Source organism: Schistocerca nitens, chromosome 1 (genome assembly GCF_023898315.1).
Source record: "Schistocerca nitens isolate TAMUIC-IGC-003100 chromosome 1, iqSchNite1.1, whole genome shotgun sequence".
Lineage (NCBI taxonomy): Eukaryota > Metazoa > Arthropoda > Insecta > Orthoptera > Acrididae > Schistocerca > Schistocerca nitens.
This window is the reverse complement of record NC_064614.1, coordinates 828735988-828755674: the sequence shown is the minus strand read 5'-3', so window position 1 is coordinate 828755674 and position 19687 is coordinate 828735988. Positions and strand designations below refer to the sequence as shown.

General features: G+C 39.9%; 1 protein-coding gene across 4 annotated transcripts in view; it reads right to left on the bottom strand.

Moving 5' to 3' along the window:
* Nucleotides 1–19687, bottom strand: part of LOC126262816 (uncharacterized) — a 283082-nt gene that overhangs the window by 131248 nt on the left and 132147 nt on the right. For all 4 annotated transcript variants that reach the window (XM_049959673.1, XM_049959666.1, XM_049959682.1 and 1 more), the window contains exon 7: nt 19334–19463. In XM_049959673.1, the coding sequence (XP_049815630.1) occupies nt 19334–19463 (130 nt within the window). The remainder of the gene's footprint in view (nt 1–19333; nt 19464–19687) is intronic.

The following is a 19687-nucleotide window of genomic DNA, read 5'->3' as shown; positions in this document are numbered from 1 at the left end:
CTTCTCCTGTGCCTCCTGAAATTGATGGAAGGTGGGATCCTGGCTGGAATCGGCCGTAATGAATTTACATGATTTAGCCATTGTCTGAGCTATATCCATTGTTGATGTTACAAGAGACCCTTGTATTCGTACAGCTGCTATTGCCTTGAGATCCTCCTAATGGCTACCCATACTTTGCATGCAGGTGTGGACCTATTGATGGAGTTCAGGAACTCTTGCCAAGACCTCTGCTTACCCACCCTCGAATTATTCTCCTCGCCTTTGCATGTGCCATTCGAAAGTTTGCAATATTCTCATCTGTAGGGCATTGATTGAATCTGTGCATTGCTGCTCTCCTGTTCCTGATTGCAAAGTGACACTCATCATTCGACCAAGGGACAGGTCGCCTCCTAGGCACTTCCACAGACTTTGGGATGGACGCATCAGCAGCATGGTGAATCACAGCTGTAATGTGATCCACCCAGCCCTGGATGCCGTCACATTGCTCGAAAACAGCTAACTGCCTGTAAAGCATCCAGTTAGCCTTCCTGAATAACCATCTCAGTGGCTCTCTTTTAGGATCTGCTCCATCAGGCAGATGGATCCAGACTGGGAAATGGTCACTACCATGAACTTCATAGTCCACTGCCCACTGAGCAGTGTCCCCAAGAGCAGGTGAGCAGAAGGAGAGGTCTATAGCTATAGACGAACCTGTAGCGGTGCTAAAGTGTGTGGCTTGACCCATGTTCAGCAGTATAAGATCTGTTGTGTGTAGCATATCCTCAAGTACCTGACTCTTGGGGCATGTGGTGTTAGAGCCCCATAGTGCACCGTGTGCATTGAAGTCCCCCAAAAGTTGAAAGGGTTGGGGTAGTTCATCAAGAAGATGAGTGAGGACCCTACTATCAAGAGGCTCATGGGGTGGTAAGTACACAGAGCACACTGTGATGTCAACATGGGCCACTATCCAAACAGCAACCATTTGTAGTGTTGTTGTTAAGGGAATAGGTGAGGACTGAAAAGTGTCCTTTACGAACACTACAACTGCACCTTTTGCCCTGTAAGGTCATAATTTCTATAAAGGTGATAACCTCCAAGTACAGGTGTGTCAGTCTCTTTAAAATGAGTCTCTTGAAAGCAGAGGCAAAAGATTCTGTTCTGTACAATGAGTCTCAGTTCCACCAGATGAGTCCTGTATCCATTTATATTCCATTGAAGTCTGGGAGCCATTTCATCAATATGGTCTTGATTTATCCCTGTATTTGTGCCAAGGTGGTGAGGCGTTTGTAGAGTGAGGCAGGGTTTTGGGGCATCAAAATCCATGATGTCCTCATCATCAGTCTGACGAGCCAGAATGATATCTGATGGTGCCCAGGTCAGCTTTCGACCTATATGTTGGGATCCTTTCCCTGCTCCCTTCCCCAGCAAGGATGAGGGGGGGGAAAGGGGGCGGTGACAGCCACTTATCTTAGAAGAAACTTGGCATTGAGGGACATTCTGCTTTTGGGGTGCCTTCGGGCTGTGCTCTGTGGAAGCATTACTGGTCTCTTCCATTGTAGCTGTTTGAATAGCTATGTCTTTCACTTTACTTTGGCACATACAGGTGCAAGTACAGGTGCTAGAGTTGGATAATGGAACACTGGAGGTCGTCTAAGTCGGAGCATCAATCTTAGTAACAGGTTTCTGCACCGATGAAGCATAAGAAGCGGCAAAGACAGGGGGTTTCATTGCCTGATAGTCCTTTTTGGCTTCTGCATACAGGATCCGCAGTCACTTTGATTTCCTGAATTTTGGGTTCCTCTGCAAAAACAGGGCAGGCTTGACACCAGACTGGGTGGCTTCCAGAGCAGTTAATACAGACTGCTGGAGATGGACAGTCAGTCGCATGGGCTGCCTTTTCACACTCCCCACAAGTCACTTCACCTTTGCAACTCAGCACTGTATGGCCAAAATGCTGGCATTTGAAGCATCGCATAGGGTTAGGCACATAGGGCCGAACCCTAAGTCAGAGGAAACCGGCCATGATGTGTTCAGGTAGCGTTGGGGAATTGAAGTTCACAATAAAAGTGGCAGTGTTCTCAGGCTCTCTATTGTTCTTGCGTGTCCTTTGTTCCACCTCTATAATCCTCTGTGGTGCCCATCTTGTTTGAGTCCAGCAACTTCTATATCCATAATATCACCACAGGTTACCAAACCTTTGCTGGAGTTATGCAACTCAACAATGATGTCGTACTCACCCAATTTCTGTGACTTCTTAAGGAGTTTCACCTGCTTTGCCCGGTTAGTCTCAACAAGCAAAGAACCATTGCTTAATAGACTTTAGGGTACCAGCCAGCCCTTCTAAGCCTTTATAGATATAGAAGGGGGACACTTTTTCAAACATCACCTCCTTCTTCTTAATCACTACAAAGACATTATGATTCATGACTCCTTGAGCCCCATAACTGACAACAAGTTGATTATCAGGAGGACTAGCCTCCCTCATTCTTTTTGATGAATGGGTGTGAGAACTCCCAGGCGGTACACCCTTCCCACTGGGAGAAGAAGAAGAAGATTTTGAGGGTTCCATCTCGGTGCCACGAGTAGCTAGGTTAATAAGGATCCACTCAGACAGAGCCCCGCATGCCTGAGTAAGCCTTATACAACTGAGGTGCAGCAGGTTCCCCAGAGGTTGCCCGCTAACGACTGTTCCACCTCAACAACCATGCATCTCATCAGCGCACAGCACACCTTGACATTGAGGTTTTTTTTTTCCCCCATACAGGTTTATTCCATCCTCGCGTCCCGTACGGTCAAGCCATGATCCCCATTCCCTGTGACACACAACGTTCCACCGCTGTGCCGCATGGTGGTCGCTGAAGCATGCCCAGAGCTTACGGTTACAGGAGACTGGCAGCGCTTACCAGTCCCCAGCTCAGGAACCCTGGGGTCACCAAGCCTGAACCCAGCAAATGAATGCCAAGCCCCTGGGGGCGGTTCCTTTGAAAGGAAATGGCCGATTTCCTTCCCCAATCTGAGCATGTGTTCCATCTCTAATGGCCTCGTCAACGGGATGTTAAAAACTTCCCTTCCCTTCCTTCCTTCTACAAATGTAAATATCAGGCAGATCATACAAAATTTTTTGCATTTATTTTCTTGTGCCTTCTTTGGCAAGGTGAAGATAACATGTTTATGGAACTCTGACAGTAAGCTAAATGTTTCACAGATTTTTGACACCACCTCAAATATTTTTACCATTGCCATAGCTGCCTCAGATTTCAGCAGCTCTGAAGGTATATGACTGAGACCTTCTGACTTGTTTAAGCTAATATGATTCAGTGTTCTATCAAACTCTGAGTGATATACTAAATCATCTATTTTTTCCATATCAATTTCTGTCTCCTCTTATTTCACACTTCAGAACAATTCTGCATCATGCTGGTTTACAATGTATGCACAAAACAGAGATTGCAGCTTGTAGGACAATATATTTCCTTTATTACTTTTCAGAAGCATGTTTATAATCATCTTGTTCCCAAGATTATAAACATAATCCAATGAGTAATTATCTTAGAATGAATGACAACAGACTAACCAAAAGAATTTGTGTCTTGATATCTCAATTAAGGACAACTGGCCACTTCAAACTTTGACATCTTCAGGATTTTGGGATTGCAGGCGATATGATACCGGGTAGAAATGTACGCTGTCAAGATCATCGGTTTTCAGGCAAACTGAAAACTGGAGCTATCAGAACCTGGGCAGAAGAACATGATGAACACTTCAGTGACAAGATGAAGAGATTTTAGGAGGAGAAGAAAGCAAACTTGTTAGCTAAATAAGCTAAATTTTGCACCTCAGTTGGGGACAACAATGTAAAAACCACCATCTTGTTCTCAATGTCTTTAAAGATCTGTTCCATCAAATCTGATTTAGCTCCTTTGCACATCTTGTTAATTTCATTCCTAGACACCCTAAATTGCTATCTCATTCTTGGTATTCCCATATTTTCTTCTTTCATCCACAAACTGGGGTATTTACAGATCCATTCATGATTTTTGTGCCTCTGTTTCCACAACACATATGGTGTCCTGACCTGTCTTAATTATTTCCCAACTTAATCTTTGCAGTTTTATTGCAACCACCTCATCTCATACTGTTCTGTCCCTCACTTCACAGTATTCACTCTTTTTATAAACCTGAATTTCAGCTGACTTCATTCTTTTCTTAGGATTCTGAAAGATGGTGCTTCCTGCGACAAGATGAAGCCTATCAAAGGACTCTTGAAATCTCTCCCATGACTCGTTTCTTTACACCAGCCCATATTCTCTACTAATTTTGCTTTCAATTATATTCCCTATTATAGTATCAGAGTGATGTAGGACCAACAAATTTTCATTGTCCTCCACATAATTTATCACTTATTTTGTTTTTCATATGATATTCTTATTTCTTAACTATCAGCTTATTTTGTGGACACTTAAAGCTCTACAATAGTGACTGGTATTAGCTCTGGTCTGATCACCGCATTGCTCTAAATAATTTATCCTGTTACCTATCTTCTTATTCATAATGATGCCATGCTATGTTACACAGTTAAGTGTTGATGTTATCATCATTATTTTTAATCATCCAATCACCTGACTATAAATTTTTGTCATTTTACATACTAAGTCAGCCATCCTCCTCATACCTCTTCTCATGTTTTTCAGGAAAAAATGATTTGGACACAGTTTTTGTGTCTTTAATCCAGTGGTTTCAATTGACTACGATGCTTCTGCCTTTAAGAGTCATTTCTCATCCTTAGGACTTGATGATGACATGAAAATCCTTTCCTCTTCTTCCTCTCATTCTCTTCTGGCAAGGCCATTGGCAGAATAAAGGTGAGTCCTTACACCATTGGCCACTGCCAGTTAGTCATTGGCCTCCACTGATGAAGTACTAGGAGACTAGCAAGCAACATATTTAACTTTTCTGTTTGTGGTCTCTGTTTAATTCTCAAATTCTTTGAATTTTTCTGTGTGCTTGCAAAGTTTAATCTTTAAATTCATTGAATGTTTTTGTATTTGAGAGGTATAGTATTGCATTTTAGGAACAGTAATGTGTATATTTGTGCAGTCTGTAGTGCAATAGTAATTTGTTTGTTCTGGAGACCAGTAAGCATAGACTAAAGCTCAGTATGCTGCCAGACTAATGAGTCACATACCGTATTTAGCTTTCCCAGTTTGGTTTCATACTTTAATTCTAAAATTAGTAGTAGTAGTAGCAGTAGTAGTAGTAGGTTGGATAGGGTGTGTGCATGCAGTGCTTTAATGCAGGAGGAGCTGGCTGCAGTTCATGAACACTTGAAGATGCTTATGGCCACAGTCAGTCACCAAGCTGCTGCATCAGGGTGTAATGGTGGTGGAAAACTGTCACATCCCATGGGACACCTCAGGTGTCACATGTTTTGACTACAGGTTCTGCTGTTGAGGCACCTTGCATTGCATCCGATGCCCTGTGTGGCTATCAAGTGTGCAGCGTGCAGCAGACACTCTCAGTTCTTATGGATGGCTGGCAAAATTGGTGAAGACTGCTAGCCTCATACACAGGGTGCAAGTAGAGCTCACAATTTACAGCACTGTACTCGCAGCTGATCGAAGTCCTTTGGTCTGGAGCTGAGTGGAAGGTTTCAGCCAGAGGTTCCATCAATTCTGTGACAGTCAAGGTTGCAGGTTTCTGGACCTGCATTATGGGGTGCAGAGTTGCAGGACTCCACTTGATATGTCACAGGCGCATTACACGAAGGAAGCAGTGGAGTACTTGCAGGGTGAGCACAGCCCCCCCCCCCCCCCTTTTTTCCCCTGGTGATAGTTTGTGGTCATCTGGTGAATGCTTTCCAGTCAGTATGCAGAGTGTGAAATGAGATCGCATACAAAGTAGAGACACTCCAACTGTCAAAATTTTAACAGTAAGATATCAACGTTTTTGAAAGAAATTCCTGAGCTACTGCCCTTCAAGAAAATTGTCATGCTCAAATTATTCGTGGAACTGAGAGCTGACTGAAATCCAAATAGAAAGCTCTGAAATATTTAGTGAGGCATGCAACATATATGGAAAAGACGGAATAGACACCAAAGGAAGGGACGTTGCAGAACTAAGAGCTGTCTGAAACCTAAAGTAGAAATCTCTGAAATATTTATCAAGGCATGGAATGTATACTGAAAAGACAGATTAGATACCACAGGAGGGGAAGTGTTCATTGCTATTGACAAAAATATTGTGTCTATTGAGGTCAAAATTGAGTCAGACTGTGAAGTTATATGTATATAAGTAGCAGACCTTGGTGAACTTGGTTAATTAGCATACGTTTTTACTGGCCACCTGATTCTGCCATAACAGCTGCAGAATCATTTAAAGCAAGTCTACACTCAGTAGTGCAGGAACGCCTAGATCATACTGTATTATTTGATGGCAAGTTTTATCTACTGAGTATAGTCTGGGATGTCTATGAATTCACTGCAGGTGGTATGGACAGACAGACTTGCGAAGCACTTTTGAACATGTTTTCTAAAAAGTGCCTTGAACAACTAGTTAAACATTCCATCAGCAGAGTCAGTACAGAGACAGGGATTAGTGATCATGATGTTGTCATAATGCAATGATCACTAAAGCAAATAAATCTGTCAAGAAGGCTAGGAGAGTATTTATGCTACAAAAAGCAGACAAGCAGTTTTTAGCATCCCTGTTAGACAATGAATGGATATCATTTAGCTCCAATATCATGGATTTAGACAAATTATGGGCAAGTTTAAACTGACTGTAAATCACACTCTAGAGACATATGTTCCAAGTAAGTGGATTGAAGATGGAAAGGACCCTCCATGGTTTAATAATCAAATTAAAAATATGCTAAGGAAACAGAGATTGTTATGCTTTCAGTTAAAAAAAGAAAGCACCAATGTTGGGATGCAACAGTTCGTAGAAATTCGTGTATCTGTAAGACGATCAATGTGTGAAGCAAACAACTTCCACCACCATACCTTAGCAAAATATCTTGCCATGAACTTGAGAAAATTCTGGTTATATGTAAAATCACTAAGCGGGTTGAAGACTTCTATCCGGCCATTCATCAACCAATCTGTTTTGGCAATAGAAGACACCAAAAGGAAAGCTGAAATTTTAAATTTCATGTTTAAGAAATCATTCATGCAGTGGATTGTACAAACGTACTGTCTTCTGAATGTCTTACAGACTCCCACATAAAGGAAACAGAAAAAGGCATCCGTTGCATAGAGAAGCAACTGAAAGAACTGAAAACAAATAAGTTGCTGGATCAAGCTGGAATCCCAATTCAGTTTTATAGAGAGTACTCTGTGGCATTGGTCCTTTACTCAGCTTGCACTTATCACAAATCTCTCAGCCCATGAAAAGTTCCAAGTGACTAGGAAAAAGTGCAGGTGACTGCTGTACATAAAAAAGGTAAAAAAACAGATCCACATGATTTTAGACCAATATCCTTAACACTGGTTTGCTACAGAATTCTCGAATACATTCTGAGTTTGAATATAATACATTTCCTTAAGACAGAAAAGCTTTTGTCCACAAATAAGCATGGATTTAGAAATAATTGCCCATGTGAAGCTCAGCTTGCCCTTTTCTCACATGAAAACCTAAAAATCGTGGATGGAGGGCAGCAAGCAGATTTCATATTCCTAGAATTCTGGAAAGCATTTGACAAAGTGCCCCGTTGCAGACTGTTGACGAAGGTCCAAGTGTACAGTTTAGGTTCCCAGATATGTTAGTGACTTTCTAAGTAATAGAATCCAATACAATGTCCTCAATGGTGAGTGTTCAACAGAGACAAGGGTATTGCCAGAAGTGTGATAGGATCACTCTTATTCTCTTATATTATTTATAAGAGACATAATCTGACAGACAGGGTGAATAGCAATTTATGGCTGTTTGCTGATGCTGTGATGTATGGGGAAGCGTACACAAAAGATGACTTGGAAAGAATTTCTAGTTGGTGTGATGAACGACAGCTCGCTATAAAAGCACAAAAATGTAAGTTAATGTGGGTGAGTAGGGAAAACAACCAAGTAACATTCAAATGAAGCATAAGTAAAGTGCTGCTTGACACAGTTCACATTGATTAAATGTCTAGGCATAATGTTGCAAACTGATATGAAATGGAATAAGCTGGTCAGGTTGGCAGTAGGGAAGGTGAATGCTCAGCATCATTTTATTGGGGGAATGTTGGGAAAGTGTAGCTCATTCATAAAGGAGACAATGTATAGAATGCTATTGTGACTCATTCTCGAGTACTGTCTGAGTGCTTGAGACCACCACCAGCTAGGATTAAATGGCACTAGCCAAGTGTTGTCAGTAGGTAATGACTGTAACATCACACCTCAATGTTTCTTCCACCTGTGAGATATGAATGTTTACATTAGAAAGAATGAGCTGCACTGTGTAGGAGACATCAAAGCATTTCAGAGGTGTGCAACTAGATTTCTTACAAGTAGGTTCAATCAGCAAGCAGGTATTATGGAGATGCTTCGTGAACTCAAATGGGAATCCTTGGACAGAAAATGATGCTATTTTTGCAAGGCACTATTGTGGAAATTTAAAAACCAGCATTTGAGGGCGACTGCACAGTGATTCTACTGCCATCAATGTTTATTTTGCTTAATGACCATGAAGGTAAGATGTGAGAAACTGGGGATCACAAGGAATTTTTCAGACAGTTGTTTTTCCCTCACTCTAATTGTGAGTGGAACAAGAAAGAAAATGACTAGTAGTGATACATAGCACTCTCTGTCATGCACCATACAGTCACTTGTGGTGTATGAACATAGATGCAGAATTCTTTGGCCACTGTAATACTACCGGTCTTTATTTGAAATTAAAACAGTGGCTGGGATCAATCCCAGGACCCTTGGATTAGTAGTCAGTTGCACTAACTACTGGATCAGTGGCAGTATTTTGTCTTTGAGATGTAACTGATGCAATGAACCATCCAACACTGAGACAAACCTTACCTTGGATATCTATGCAAATGTGATCAAAGATATTGCTTTTTTTGGCAACTTGTTTGTAGTAAGAAGGCAATGTCAAAGAACAATAATTATTAAATAATTAATGTATAACCACTGCAGTATTTAATTTTGAGAGGTTGGCAGAAAGAGGCAAACTGTTTTGTGAAAATTTCCAGACAACAGAAGATTAAAATGTTGAACAGCCAGAAAATAACATACATGGCGAAAATAAACTTTGACCTAATACTGATGAAAACAGAATCAGAGAAATAAAAAGGTGGTGAAATTGCATATACTGAGGTTTGCTAGAGAAGAATATGTTAATTTTATGTACTTTACTCAAATCTGTAAGCAACATTTTGCCTCAAGCTCAACTAGTATGGAAAGATAATTGTACTAACAGATTTGTAAAAATAGAAATTTTGCCATGGGAATATCAGAATATTGAACATAAGATAGTCATGTAGAAGACAATTAGCTAGACAAATGTGAAAGGAAAAGTCATTTAACAGCCATTTTATGTTATTCAAAGAGTTTGCACAATATTGTGTAATTTTTTTTTTTAGAGATGGAACAAGGTGGTGCAGAATAGTTAATGTTGAGTTAACGACAGCACGTGAGACTCCAGGTGGGTTCACATTCTGTGTGGGTTACACACAAGGAATGAAATAGGAAGCCAAATTTTGCATAGAGCAGATGCAACTTGTATTTAAATGCTCTGAGATGGAGGTATCCTAAAATATATTTCTCAATAGTAGATACCAGAATTTAAATAATCAAGATGCATTTTGATTGTTCCCCACACAGATTTCACTAATGACAATCAATGTGTTTGAAACAGTTGATATCGAATAATGTTTCTCAAAACAGGTATTAACTAGTCTTAAAGCTGCACCTCCAAATGCCAGTTATTTTCATGTAGCACAGGTTTGGGGGTGTGGCTCCTATTGTGGACCTCCTCAAAGCTCAGTTGCTACAACCTCTGGCCACACATGATTTTTGTATTCCTCTGCTTACAACAAAAGGAAATTAACTGGCTGAACATTTGCTACCAAACCTCTGTCTCCGTATTTCTGTATTATATTTTGATACTTCATTAATCAATCTTTAATATTTTGGTATTGTTGAAGGTAGTATTTTTGGTTCTGCCATTGGCAGTACTGACTAGTGTAGGAAAGGCAAGCTAGGTTTGGAAACATCTCACTACAATGCAGTAGCATAAGTGGCACCACCTCGTGAGAATTTCATGAATGATTAGAGGAAATAAGTGTGCAAAAAATGTCTTGTTACCTTTAGTTACTAAGAATTTCCTAACTTGTTAACAGTGTTTGCATCATAAAACATGTTATCAATTTTTTTGTGAGTGCATAGTGCCTAAGTACTTGTGAGTTTCATTTTCTCATGAAGAACTGTAGCATGCCACAAGTCTGAAAACATCACAATATGCAGTTTATTAGACAAATATTTGAAATGTGTGATAAAGGAGAAATTGTTTCATCCAGATCCAATCTAACCACCAATCAAGAATGAAAACAGTGCAAATCCAGGCAAGACTATATCCAGATCCTTAGCTGAGTGATGTATGATAGCATGTTTAGCCACCAACATATTTCTCTGACACTGAAGCACAACAAAACATACTAAAAATTACCTTTCGGAACGATCTTTAATATGTGTATCACTTAAAATGCATATTTTCATAATACATTAGTTTAAATATGAAAACCAACAAATACAGAATGTGAGCTTTGTAAACACGTAAATCAATGTGGTATTGTTCAATTTGCTTCTGTGAGCTACTCATGGAACATCACTGTTTTGTCACAGGAATTTGTAAATGCTGTTAATTGAGCACATGAAAAACATTAATCATGCAATAAAACTAACATGCACGGCATTAAAAATCTCTCCAAAACATGTAAGTTTTAGTATGTTTTGTTGTGATGAAGCACCTACAGATCTTTTCTCAGAGTTTGCTTTTGGTGCTATTTAGTGATTTACTGTGAAGAGAACAGGAGATACATTCACCATAGTTCCTTTCAGTAAATGCCGCCCGCCGCAACCTACCCAAATATGGAAACCAGGAACTGCCCCTGGCACAGAGTATAATTTAACCATTGGTAACACTCTTTTTAAGAACCAGGAAAGAAGGTCGTACATGTGGAAGAGACTTCATAGTACGGGAATGATTGAGATTGTTTATCTATTGATAAGCAAATTATAAGGCATTTTCAATAGCAAATGTGGATTCTCTTCATAATTTATTGTTTATGAACTGCAGATTAAAACTCAAGAGCTTTTGAAAAAGTAGGAAATTTGGGAGACAATGTGATGGAAATGAAGAGGAAGACAAGGAAGATGAGGTGGGAGATATGACACTGTGAAAAGAATTGGACAGAGCACTGAATATCCAAAGTCAAAACAAGGCCCCTCCTGGAGAACATGATATTCCCTCAGAATCACTGGAATACTTGGGAGAGACAACCATGGTGAAACTATTCCGCTCAGTGTGCAATATACACTCCTGGAAATGGAAAAAAGAACACATTGACACCGGTGTGTCAGACCCACCATACTTGCTCCGGACACTGCGAGAGGGCTGTACAAGCAATGATCACACGCACGGCACAGCGGACACACCAGGAACCGCGGTGTTGGCCGTCGAATGGCGCTAGCTGCGCAGCATTTGTGCACCGCCGCCGTCAGTGTCAGCCAGTTTGCCGTGGCATACGGAGCTCCATCGCAGTCTTTAACACTGGTAGCATGCCGCGACAGCGTGGACGTGAACCGTATGTGCAGTTGACGGACTTTGAGCGAGGGCGTATAGTGGGCATGCGGGAGGCCGGGTGGACGTACCGCCGAATTGCTCAACACGTGGGGCGTGAGGTCTCCACAGTACATCGATGTTGTCGCCAGTGGTCGGCGGAAGGTGCACGTGCCCGTCGACCTGGGACCGGACCGCAGCGACGCACAGATGCACGCCAAGACCGTAGGATCCTACGCAGTGCCGTAGGGGACCGCACCGCCACTTCCCAGCAAATTAGGGACACTGTTGCTCCTGGGGTATCGGCGAGGACCATTCGCAACCGTCTCCATGAAGCTGGGCTACGGTCCCGCACACCATTAGGCCGTCTTCCGCTCACGCCCCAACATCGTGCAGCCCGCCTCCAGTGGTGTCGCGACAGGCGTGAATGGAGGGACGAATGGAGACGTGTCGTCTTCAGCGATGAGAGTCGCTTCTGCCTTGGTGCCAATGATGGTCGTATGCGTGTTTGGCGCCGTGCAGGTGAGTGCCGCAATCAGGACTGCATACGACTGAGGCACACAGGGCCAACACCCGGCATCATAGTGTGGGGAGCGATCTCCTACACTGGCCGTACACCACTGGTGATCGTCGAGGGGACACTGAATAGTGCACGGTACATCCAAACCGTCATCGAACCCATCGTTCTACCATTCCTAGACCGGCAAGGGAACTTGCTGTTCCAACAGGACAATGCACGTCCGCATGTATCCCGTGCCACCCAACGTGCTCTAGAAGGTGTAAGTCAACTACCCTGGCCAGCAAGATCTCCGGATCTGTCCCCCATTGAGCATGTTTGGGACTGGATGAAGCGTCGTCTCACGCGGTCTGCACGTCCAGCACGAACGCTGGTCCAACTGAGGCGCCAGGTGGAAATGGCATGGCAAGCCGTTCCACAGGACTACATCCAGCATCTCTACGATCGTCTCCATGGGAGAATAGCAGCCTGCATTGCTGCGAAAGGTGGATATACACTGTACTAGTGCCGACATTGTGCATGCTCTGTTGCCTGTGTCTATGTGCCTGTGGTTCTGTCAGTGTGATCATGTGATGTATCTGACCCCAGAAATGTGTCAATAAAGTTTCCCCTTCCTGGGACAATGAATTCACGGTGTTCTTATTTCAATTTCCAGGAGTGTATGAGACAGGCAAAATATATTCAGACTTCAAAAGAATGTAATGATTCAAATTCCAATGAAGACACATGCTGAAAGGTGTGAATACTACTGAACCACAAGTTTAATAAGTTGTAGTTGCAAAATATTTACACAAATTACCTACATATGAATGGAAAAACTGGTAGAAGCCAAGGAAGATCAGTTTGGGTTCCGTCGAAATGTGGGAACACAAGTAACACCACCGACCCTACAACGTTTCTTAGAAGATAGGGTAGTGAAAGGTAACATTACATTTATACCATTTTTAAATTTAGAGAAGCTTTTGACAATCTGGAGGTAGCATGGATTAAATACAGCGAGTGAAAGGTTATTTACAACTTGTACAGAAAACACTGCATTTATAATAGTCAAAGGGCATGGAAAGGAAGCAGTAGTACAGAAGAGAGTAGACAAGATTGTGGCCTATCACTGCTGTTATTCAATCTGAACCAGGGGTGCCGGCTTATAAAAAAATATTGGGGGGCGGGGGGGGGGGGGGGGGGCATACTGGGGGGGGGGGTCTTGCCTCGGGAAATTTTCTAAATTTTAGATGAAGAATAGTGATCTTTAAAGTTTTTTTAATCATTTTAGAGTCATATGATCAACATTAGAACCCCAAAAATTGGACTCTTGATAACTCAACACTCTGGGAAACTCGACAAGCCTGACACATTTTTTGGCTTTGAAAAAAGAAACAAAACATAAACACGCACAGTATTTTCGTAAAAAGCTAATTTAATTTACAGTAATAACCATGCTTAATAGACTATTACAGAGCGGTGAATATATAGCTCTGAAAAACTGAAATTATATTTAAACAAATCCTAAACTATCGTTAAAAGAATAAAACAGAAAATGTTGCTGTCACACAGTAATAGCACATTGATTAATATGTGAAATAGCTAATTTAAGCTTACTCCTGAATAAGGCTCAGGGTTCATTACATAAAAATAATATCTCAAAGTTAATGCTCTACTACAGTTAATAAAGTTAATACAGTATGCCTAACACTTCCAGTTAAAAAGTATGTAAACAGCGGGTTTTAATTGGGTCTTACACCCTAAAAATATTTAAGTATTTGAAAATATCTAATACAGTAATATAGTAATACAGTACTAAACTAGTACTAATATTTCAAAACTGAAAATATAATTCTCTATTTTATAAAGATTTTTAATATTGATCTTAATGCCATTATTAGGGCTAGAGTGTTTTTAGAAAGCTGCAAATGTCGACCGTCTGACTGGATTACTGAATATGAAGTCGTTGATGACTGGTCGGATATCCAATTCATCCAAAACATCTTGGTGGGCATGAAGAACAGTCAAGTTGTTCATTTGCTTCTGTCCCATTGTTGAATGGAGATATGACTTCTAAGGGCACTGAATGACTGTTCTGCTGTTGCTGTCATGATTGGAACTACTTGGAGAAGCTTAATGCACTTCACTACTTCACATAACATTTCTCCAACTGCAGACTCTTGTGTATGTAATTTCTTACATCACACATGTTTTTTAAGACCAGTTGTTTTTTATTAGTGATATAACATATTCAAGTGTAAGTGCAGTCTCTCATGTGTAGGTCATTTTTGAAAAACTCAGTTGATTTTTCCAAATTTGTTTCACCCCTGTTTACTAAAAGCAAGCACTCTTGTTCAACTGCAGTGACCTGTGTGAGTCCAGTTGAAGCAAACCGCTCAGTAATAAAAGATTGCACCATTTCACAAACCTCAATGTAAATAGCTTTGTAGTATTCCTTTGGGGTTTTAAAAGTGTGCAGTGAGCTGGCTTCATTGTTTTCATACTTCTTTGGTGTACTTCGATTCCAAGGAAGCGAAGGATCATCAGCTTGTGAAGGTTTTTCTTTTAAACATAAGTCCCAAACATGTTCAAAACTACCACGCCTTCCATTCAATATATAAATCAAGCCCTCATATATTTTTTCCAGATCAGCAACACTTAGATGAGGGCATTTAATTTTTTCATTGACATCCTCTACTGGGTTCAATGCATGTAAATAAAGAAGTAAAAAGAAATACGTCTTGAATTGTAACATTGACTCAAGGGTTTTGTCCTCTGCAGAAAATGTTTCAAAAAACTCTAGAAATTCTTCAAAGTTTTTCAATATTCCCAAGATATCAGAAGCTCACATAGTCCTTTGGGTCAGGTAAAGCGGTCGTAGACCAGTTTGGTCATTGGTGCTGTCACAGCAAATGCTTCTGAAAAGTCCCATCCTTTTGTTGGATTCCCTTATGGTGTTAATTACATCCTTGGCCAAAGCCATAATATCCCTCATAGATGTAAGATGGTGGAGAGTGTCTACAACTGCCAAGTTTTAACTGTGTGCACATAACATGCTTTTGGTTGTATATCCAAAACTAACTTTTTTAGTCCTTTGAACTTACCTCTCACATTTGAGGCACCATCATAGCACTGCCCTCTTAAGCTGTCCATTGACAAATCAAGATGAGCAAAAACGTCTTTTAAAATACTAAACAGAGTTTGTGATTCAGTGTTGGGGGTCTCGTATAAGCCAATAAAGACTATGTTGATGATTAAGAAATCATCGACAGTACGAATACAAAATGACACTTGTTCGTGAATCGAAGAATCACTTGTTTCGTCAACCATAATAGAAAAATTTTCAGTCTTCTTGATTGAAGCCAATACCTTTCTCAACACAGACTTTCCTAGTACATCAATTATCTCATTTTGTATATCATGGGACATCCACTTATACCCCGAATACCATCACCAATCTTTAAACTCAGGGATGTCATTCTTTCAGAGTTCCAACAATTGAAAAAAATTTGAGTTTACATCTTCGTGCCCTCTAACTGCTAGTTCTTGTCGGCATAGAAACTGCACGGAAGTAAAAATTGTCTCAAGAGCTAAATAGCCTTTCTTCATATCACTATCTAACTGTTCATTCAATTGGGAGGCCACACTTTGATTAGTGATAGAATTTAATTTCAGAACACCTTCTTTATGCGTAAACATATTTTCATGAAGATGGAATTATTCCAAAGCCTTTTTCCAGTTAGGAAACCCCATGGAAGTAAATGCATCTTCTTTTTTTGAAGACAACTGTAATAGATTTTTAGCATCTACCTCTTTGCAGGTTTTGCAAAAAACTTTTTCAGTAGATGCTTCATATTCTAGCCATGTATATTTGATCAACCAATACTTCTGAAATGATCTTCCCTTACTGGATTGTCCAGGTTGCAGCTGTGAACAGTTCTCGCCTGAAGACGACAAAGCAATTGACGACACAATAATTGTTGGAGGTTGACTTGCAGTTTCATCAACTTCCAAGCACGCCTTTTTGGTAACAAATTTATCCATTGCACACTTGATTCACAGTACACTAAGAGACTAAAGTAAGCAAATAAAATATAGTCATATAAAATAGTCCAGTAGACACTAAAGTTGGAACACTAAACATATCTGCAGCATGCACTGCACGAAACTATCCACACTGAATGACTGCGACAGCAGGGTGGGCTTTATATAGCCATGGCATTGTAATGTCCTGAAGCATCAAGGCGATGTGAGGTGGAGGGTTCCAAGCACTTCTGCTACAGTCATGCGGCCGCAGCGCTGGCCTGCCGGCACCAGACTTTACCCAAAGGTTTGTGCACCGGGGCAAATTCTAAGTGTGCCCGCAGCACCGTAACACTATCATGATTGACACCACTCGTTTTCAGTTAACCTGCTTACTACCATAATAATTTTTTTTTAACTCATTGCTGAATGTATTTTAAAAGGTAACTATTGTCAAACAAGGAAAATACAAAATTCCAACATAATTTTGTGATTTTACAAAGCATAATACAATTGAATTTTTGACAGGGCTTGGGCCCCCTCAGTCCTTGTGGAGTCAGCGACAGTGATCTGAACACTGAGCAAACAATAAAGGACACCAAGAAGAAATTCTGAAAGGGAAGTAAATGTCAGGGAGGAGAAATAAAATTTTTGTAGCTTGCCAATGATTCTGTAATTCTGTCAGAGACAGCAGAGTACTTGCAAGAGCAGCTGAATGCAATGGATAGTGCCTTGAAAAGATGTTATAACACAAACATCAAAAAAAGTAAAATGAAGGTAGTGGAATGTAATCTAATAAAATCAAGTGATGGTGAGAGAATTAGATTAGGAAATGAGACCCTGAAAGTAGCAGGTAAGTTTTGATAATTTGGTAGCAAAATAGCTGACAATGGTTGAAGTAGAAACAATATAATAGAAAGACTGGCTACAGCAAGGAAAGTGTTTCTGACAAAAGGAGGTTGTGAACATCAAATATAAATTTAACTGTTTAGGAAGTCTTTTTCTGAAGGTATTTTTCTGGAGTATAGCTTTGTACAAAAGTGAAACAATGACAATAAGTAGTTTAGACAAGAAGAAAACAGAAGCTTTTGAAATGTGGTGACACAGGATAATGCTGAAGATTAGATGGGTAGAGAGAATATTTAATTAGGAACTGCCAAACTGAATTGGGCAAAAAAGAAATTTATGGCACAACTTGACTAAAAGAAGGTATCAGTTGATAGGGCACATCCTAAGTCAACAAGGAATCATCAATTTGGTAATGGAGAGAAGCATGGGCTATAAGAATTGCAGAGGGAAATCAAGGCATGAATGTGGGCTGTAGTAGTTCAAATGGATGTGGACTGCAGTAGTTATTTGGAGATGAAGAGGCTTGCACAGGACAGAGTAACATGGCAACCTGCATCAAACCAGTCTTTGGACTGAAAGACATACAAGAGAACAACTAATAAATGATTGTCTTTTATATTTTGCGCTAATGGCAAATTATAGCAATATTTAAGCCAATCCCACACATCCCAATTATATACTGGGGTGTTTATTTATCGATTGGAAACCCAATCTAATACTAATACCACATATTAAATGTTGTAGGTTACTCAAAAAACGTTCTTGATGTGGAGATAGATCAAGGATCAAGAATCAAAAGAGGAGCATTGGGAAGGAAGATAAGAAAGTCAAACAATATCATAAACAATTAAATTTGTAATTTTGTTTTTTCTTATTTTTCATTTGTCCATTTGCATATTTCGGCAGCACAATTGACGAGTCAACAAACAACACAAAAAGCGCCTGTTACAAATGAAGACCCTTGCTGATTCAGTTTGGTTAGTATCTAAACTAATTTCACATTCAAATGTTCATTAATTAACATGGTATCAGTTACATCTGAACGCTTCTAGAATCCCAAGCATAAATTTACAAATGGAATTCTAGGGGAAAGGAGGTATTAAATTGCAAATAGTGCAGTTAGAAGTAAATGAACTGATACTGACACAAAATTAACAGACACCCACAACTGTAAACTACAGTGAAGAGCATGGCAGAGAGCCATTCCCATGGAACCATGTATTAGGGTTTCTCTCCATTCCATTAGTGTATGGAGTGTGGGAAATGATTACTTAAATGCCTCCATGTGAAACCCATGTGTGCATGACCCAATACTTTGCTTGTCTGACGTATTCCATGATGCAAGAAGATATGATGATCTGATTTACAATCAAAAAATTTTTTTATTGCCTGTAATTACAAATATTATAATAATAAGGTATGATTAATTGTTAGGAAACATGTATTTATATCAAAAGGAAAATTCACTCGAGAAAATTATAAAATTATAATTAAGAATTTCTGGCTACTGCTTATCTTCAGAAAGTGAGGTTCTTAATACTTCTGATACACATGCTCCTTGCTCCTGACAGTCAGTTAGCCACAAGCACATTTTGCACATGCAACAAGACTGGATGGAAATGGTAAAAATTACCCACCATAATTCTAAATATGGATTGCAATGTACAGATGTAGATGAGAAAAACGGCTATGTACTATGAGTGAGTGTGAAATAAAATTTTGACTACTGTACAGCGAAGATAGACATACACTATCCCATGAAAGCCTACTTACAAAGTTTCAAGAACTGACTTTTAATGATGACTCTAGAAGTATACTACAACCCCCTATTTATTGCTCCTGTAGGGATCATGAGGACAAGATTAGATGAATTATAGCATATTATAGGAGGCATTTAAACAACCATTCTCCTTGTGATACATATGTCAATTGAACAGGAAAGTGGCTAATAACTGGTACTGTGGAAAGTACCCATCACCATGCATTTCAAGTGGTTTGCAGAGAATAGATGTAAATGTAGATGAAGCCATATTTCTGGTTCACACAAATGAACTGATAAATGCAAAATACATTTCACTGTACCACTTACATAGTACACTTAAGCTACAACATTAAATATGACATTTTCTGCCCCAGTTATGTTAATAAATAAAATTTGATAGCAATTGACAATATAAATAAGATAACAGTTATCAGGTGAGCTTAAAAATTTTTGCAACTGACCATTGCAGGGAGTAGCTGAAAGCATTGCACTTCACCATCACTATTGAAAGGAACGAAATCCAAAGGCAATTCCAGGTCAAAGACAAATTCTGTGTTTGGGAAAAGCCCTCTTTCACTTTCAAAGAAAAACCTAAAACAAAATGAATTTTTAAACATTAATAAACACTATAAACTACTTCACATTTAAAGTCACATGTAACAGATATAATTAAAATGAAATAAGTGAAAAACTATTTACACTATTTTTTACTAGAAGCATGAGAGAATGAACAATCGTATGTGTGCAAACCTTGATCATCTGATATTTGCACGTACATGCCCACCCACTCACACGCCCATCCTCTCTCTCTCTCT